The sequence below is a fragment of the Pteropus vampyrus genome, unplaced genomic scaffold (assembly GCF_000151845.1).
Source record: "Pteropus vampyrus isolate Shadow unplaced genomic scaffold, Pvam_2.0 Scaffold261, whole genome shotgun sequence".
NCBI classification, from domain to species: Eukaryota; Metazoa; Chordata; class Mammalia; order Chiroptera; family Pteropodidae; genus Pteropus; species Pteropus vampyrus.
The window spans coordinates 3,269,068-3,274,647 of NW_011889042.1; the positions used below are offsets into that span (position 1 = coordinate 3,269,068).

The 5,580-nt window shown below is 53.5% G+C and overlaps 1 protein-coding gene across 1 annotated transcript in view; it reads right to left on the reverse strand.

Annotated features, from left to right (window-relative positions):
• The window catches only part of LOC105302139 (RNA-binding protein Musashi homolog 2), a 264,916-nt gene that overhangs the window by 32,826 nt on the left and 226,510 nt on the right, over positions 1-5,580 (reverse strand). Inside the window, exon 8 of the mRNA XM_011375105.2 lies at positions 755-817. Coding sequence (XP_011373407.2) covers positions 755-817 — 63 coding nt within the window. The remainder of the gene's footprint in view (positions 1-754; positions 818-5,580) is intronic.

The window sequence follows — 5,580 nt, forward strand, 5'->3', positions numbered from 1 at the left end:
AGCCTGGACATGCCCCAGCTCCCCCTGGCCCTCCCAGGGCCACTGGGAAAATGTTCCCACATCGCTCGAGGGGTTCCAGACCTGAAGGGTGAGAGTTGGAGACCAAAGGACGTGGGCAACCTCATGGGAGAGAAATCCCGCCTCCCCTGGCAGCCGAGTCCAGGAGCAATCTGGTCTCTGGTAAGAGTGTCTGGGATGCAATGAGGGCTTCGGGAAACTGCAGCTCATTCACTGAGGTCAGGGCTGGCCCCACTTGCGGTCTGCAGGAGCGGGGCGTTTAGCCGGATCAGCAAGCCCAGCTACAGGGGCAGCAGGACCTGAGAGGGGCTGGTTGCCCCACGGCTGGGAACACGTGGATGGATTCTGAGCTTCCCTCTTATAACCCAGACCTTCTCCAGCTGTGCCAGAGACTGGAGCAAGGGACCCTTGTGAACCAGTCAAAACCAGGAAAGGCAATGACCACAGGTGCCCTGAAGCCGGCTGACAGGCGAAGGGGCCGTCCAAAGTCAAAAAGAAATTCATTTTTCTTTTTTCAATGACAGAATAATAATCTACCTTTGGTCTGCAGTCCCGTGACTGACCCTGGCAGGGAGGTGCCCTGGGTGGCAGGGCCTGGCCCTCGCCCCCCCTGTCCCCACCCTCCGGGCTGTGGTGAGAGCAGGGGACAGATGCAGCCACACAGATCCAACAGGGCTTTTACGCCCCTGCACACTGGGGCATGCCTGGGAGCCGCCTGTCCCAAACACCTTCCTACCTGATCCTCTTGCTGCCGCCACAGCTGCTGCCGCCACTGGTCCGTAAGCTGCTGCCGGAAAGCCTGGCGGAGAGAAGGGGGCCGGAGTCAAGGAGGGGTCCTGGGAAGGGCCACAGGCCACACTCCCCACCCCTCCACACAAAGGACAGGGGCGGGAAGGCATCTCCGCGCGCCAGCTTTTAGGAGGGACACAGATCAGTGGCTCTCGGGCTTCTGGAAGGCATAGCATCTTTAGGTGTGTTGGATTCTCACCCACTTGTCACCCTGGAAACTGGTTCTAGAAGGCATACCAAAAAATCCAAGAGGATTAAGAGGAACTTCTCTTGAGAGCACGGTGAGCTCCTTGTTCCCCTTGTACCGACAGCAGGTAATTCCCCAGGACTTGCCCAGAGCAGGACTAAATATGGCTAGGTCACCTGTAGGGAGCAGTCAGCTCTGAGTCACGGGCAGGAGGCCCTTGGGATGCAACAGGCACAAGAACAGGCATCTTGGCAAGGAGATGGCTTAACTCTAGCTGTTCTCCAAAGGCTCTGCAGGTTTGCTCGGCTGTCTTAACGCCAGACTCTGTCACGTCAGCAGTGTCATTGCCCCGGGCCTGTGGGTGAAACATTCTGGGGGTCCACTGCATGTGCATGAAGCCAGCTGTGGGAGGGAGCATGGGGCTTCGGGGGCCTACGTGGGATGAGTGCTGCGACCTTGTTTTCTCTCTCTGTGTTTCAACCTCCCGAGGCACAGTGATGGGGATTCATCAGATCTGGCTCTTGTGTGTTGACTGTCCCGATCAAGCCGGCACTGAAGGGTCTCCTAGGGGGTCTCAATCAAGTCCTTGTGCTAGCTAATAATACACCAGGCAGCAAGGCTGTCCCAGGAATGAGACTAAAAGTCAAAAGGACAAGGTGACCCATTGTGGCTACAGAAATGTCCAGGTGAAGGAAAAGGTGGGTGAGTCCCCTCCCCTGGGCTTCCGTGACCACTAGAATGGGCCCACTCTGCCACGCACTGGGACACACAGAGATACACTCCCACGCACACGAAACACCCTCTGCCATCCAAGCGGACAGCTCGAGGCCTGATCCCAGGACCCATTTCCAATGGCTGTGGTTTTAATGATGTGCCGGAAGCCAGCCGTGAGCAGCGAACAGCCCCGCTGAGCTGCTCGGCTTTAGCCACTGAGCCTTCCCCAAAAGGCACTGGTATAGGACAGAGGGGGAAGACATGCGACAGGAAGGGCAGGGAACAGGGGAGGAAAGGAAGAAGAGCCATCCCCAAACAGCGAACTAGAAGCCCACTAAACTCTAAGACTATCGTCCTAGCTACACGGAACTACTGGGGCGGAAAGAAGTTCAAAAGGGAACGAGCTACTCTAAGAAGGTCAGGCTAAGCTACTTAAAATGCCAATGAAAAGAGACATACTTGCATTTAAATATGGTAATAGGGCTGTTGAAGGGGGAAAAAGAAAGATCCAGGTGAAATAAATGTACACGGTGGACCCTGGCTGCTGGAATGGGTCTCCCAGCTCCCATGAAGACCACGCGTACACGCCTGGAGGCTGCTCCCTCCCCCTGCTGGACACCAAGGAAGGGACTCCCCCACCATGTCCTCTCCCCATTTCTTCCAGGCAGGATCTAGATTTCTGAAGATGTGGGCATTGGCGAAATGTGCTGAAGGAAAATAAGGAAGAAGTCAAGTTATTTCTCCCTGTCCCCAACTCTCAGTACGCCAGGCTCCTTGCAGGCGCAGAGCAAAGCCCAGGGGACTCTGAAGGAGGAGGACGCAAGCAGAGAGAAGGAAGGTCCGGTCATTCCGTTACGCTCTCTCACCGTTTCCTTGAAGCGGGTTTCCTTGGAAGCGTGGCAAAGCGAGGACGGTGGTGGGAAGGTAGAAGGGAGAGAACTGGGGGATGGAGGGTTAGTCAATAAAAAGACTTTTTAACAAAAGGTCTATTTTCTAAAGTTGAGCAGCATTTTGGACAAAAAGTCCGAGAGAAAGAGGAAGGGGAAAAAAAAAACTTATTCAAGAAAGGAAATCCATTATCCTTAATCTCAGATAAAGGCTCCTGCTGGATACTGAGCATCAGACGTTGCTAAGGGCTGGAGTTTAATCTCAACCATCAAAACCGGGCTAAATGGAGTGACAGGTGTGAGAAGAAGGGCTGGGGGAGGAGAGCCATCCAGTCTGCCCCTTACAGCGACAGAGCCCACAGCCCTCACAGTGCAGCTCCCCGGTCGCTACCCCTACAATGCATCTGTGCCTAACAGGGCCACAGTCCCCAACCAGCCTGTTCCACTTCCCCAGCTGTCTCTCCTCCTCCTCCTGCCTTATTAGGCCATCCAGCCTCACTTGCCACCCCAAGTGTGTTTTCCAGATGACCTGGCAGAGAAGCCCCAGATGCTATTTCCAGGGCCAGAGGGCTCTCTTTGGTGGCTGGGCTTGTGGGGGGGTGGGCATTACAGATCCAGGAAAGGGGTGTGTGTTTGTGTTTGTGTGTGTGGTGGGGTGGGGTGACGTGGGGCTAAGCCCAACCGGGGGATGTCAGAAGCCAAAGAAGCGTCATGACCCGAAAGCTGTCCTGATGGAGTGCAGCCTACTGCCAGGACAGCGGGAGGGACCTGAGGACCAGGAGGCCTCAGCACGTCGACCTGCTGGAACTGCACCTTCCCAGGCTGGACCTAGATGAGCAGGGAGTGCAGGGAGGAGGAGCCTTGCAGATTGGCCTTGTGGTCCTGTTTTCAGCGTTTCTCCCCAGGCCCTGAGGAGTCAGGGGTCACCTATGGCTAACTACTTCCCTGGGAAACCGCTCGTATTTTTGAAGGAATGGGAGTCTGGGCTGCCGAGAACTGCCCTGGCAGGGGGTTTTCGGGGGAAGACTGCAGGGAATTAAGCAGAAGGTCTGCAGGGCTCAGGGCTTCTCGCTGGGCTGTGGCCAGTGCATGAAGGGGACAACCAGGCCTTTCCTTGTGAGGCAGGTTAGCACGATAGCTAAGTGCACAGACACGGAGCCTGCCTGTGTCCAAGCCCTGGCTCACCCTCTTACTAGCTGTGTGACTTTGGTCAAGTTGCTTAAGCTTTCTGTGCCTTGATGTCCCAATCTGTAGAGGAGATGATGATATTAGTGCAGGATTAAGATATGCCAAGTGCTTAAATATGGGTGCCTGCCAGGGAATAAGCATAAACGACTGTTAGCTATCATTTTGATGAGGCCTATTAGTTCTCTGTCTAGCCATCAGCTCTGCCTTCAAGACAGGACCCTTCCCCCACGCAGGGCTGTTCCACGTTCTCCATGGTGGGCCACATAGTCAGATGGTCATAAACACACAGGAGGCCTTGAGTTCCTTGCTGAAAACAGTGGTCTGTAATCCTTCATCATGTCCCAACTTCGTGATATCATTTTAGTGGAGCTAAATTTCTAGAGCTCAAATAGAACATACGTTCTGTTCAGCTCCAAGAACAACGTCTGGGCCAAGCGGGCTGGCATGATCCTAGTGCTCTAATCTTCCTACTTCTTAGTAGTAAATCAGGCATAAAGGAGAAAAACATTTTGCCGGAAAAAAAATCTCAGAGCCTGAGAACTATAAGTACCTACTTGAGAATTTAGGTATTAGGAATGTAGTATGATCCTCCTATTAGAGAACTTTGCATCCTAAAAGAAGATGTTTAATACAAAGGAATGAAGCGCTAATGGTGGAATTCCAGGCAAGGGCAGGTGCCACCCCTTGTAGAGACTGTCCCTGTTTCATGGCAGTCAGACCAATAGACCCAGTCTTGCTAGCCTGGAGCTCCTTTGCTTCCTGAGTGAGGTAACAGAAGGATCACTAGATTTGGCATCAAAGCCTGGTTTCCAGATCTGGCTGCTCCTGCCTTGCTGTGTGACTTGGGCACAGCGCTTCACTTCTCTGGGCCCTGAGAAACTAACTCCTCTCTACTGCAAGGAGGGTTAGGCCAGATGACCTCTAAAATGCCTTTGCCTCTGACCCTGTATGAGCCAGTCCATCTTCCTGTGATAGACAATGACAAAGCTGAGTCCCTCTGCCACTGGAAAGCGGTGCCTCTGGGGTTGGTGCTAACATACCTCCGGGGTCGTTAGTAACGCATCTAAGTGAAAGCTGTCGCCGTCCTACTGACAATGAATGAGACCCTTTTCTGGACTTTCTGGAGCTGTGAGACTTTATCACAAATTAGAAGTCAATGGTACTTCTGTGTTTTTTTTTTTTTTTTTTTGAGCATTATATGATACCACACCTACTTTTTACTGCTTCTCTGGCACTTACCAGTTTCTTCTTTCCTCAACTGCAGTTATTTTTACGTGCACACCTTATTTCTCTTGCTGGGTGACAAACTTTTCAAGGGCAGGGACTGAGTCACATGTCCCACTTAGGACCTAGCCCAGAATCTGTCCCACAGAAGGCTCTCGTGGAGCATCAGCTGCTGATGGTTAGAAAGCCCCAATGCGCTAGGTGAAAGCCAGGGCTGGGAGTCACTGCTCCCAGTAAACTGCAGCTGAACGGCAGAGCAGCCTGCACCTTTAAGCAGCCTTTCTACTCCCTCGATACTTCACCCTGGGGGTGGCAAACTCAAACGCCCACAGGAGCGGGCTGGGCGTATAGTTAACCCAGTGGAGGGTGCTGGGCTATGGCCAAGGAGAGCACCCCCTCTGTCCAACACAAGGATTCTCATCCCTGCGTGCCCACTGGACCACCTGGGGACTTTTAACAATTGCTGAGGCCTGGGTCCCACCTCCAGAGATTCCGATTTATCTGGTCTGGGGTGCAGCCTGGGCAGCGGGACCTTTAAATGCTTCCCAAGCAGTCAAGAGTGAGAACATTTGT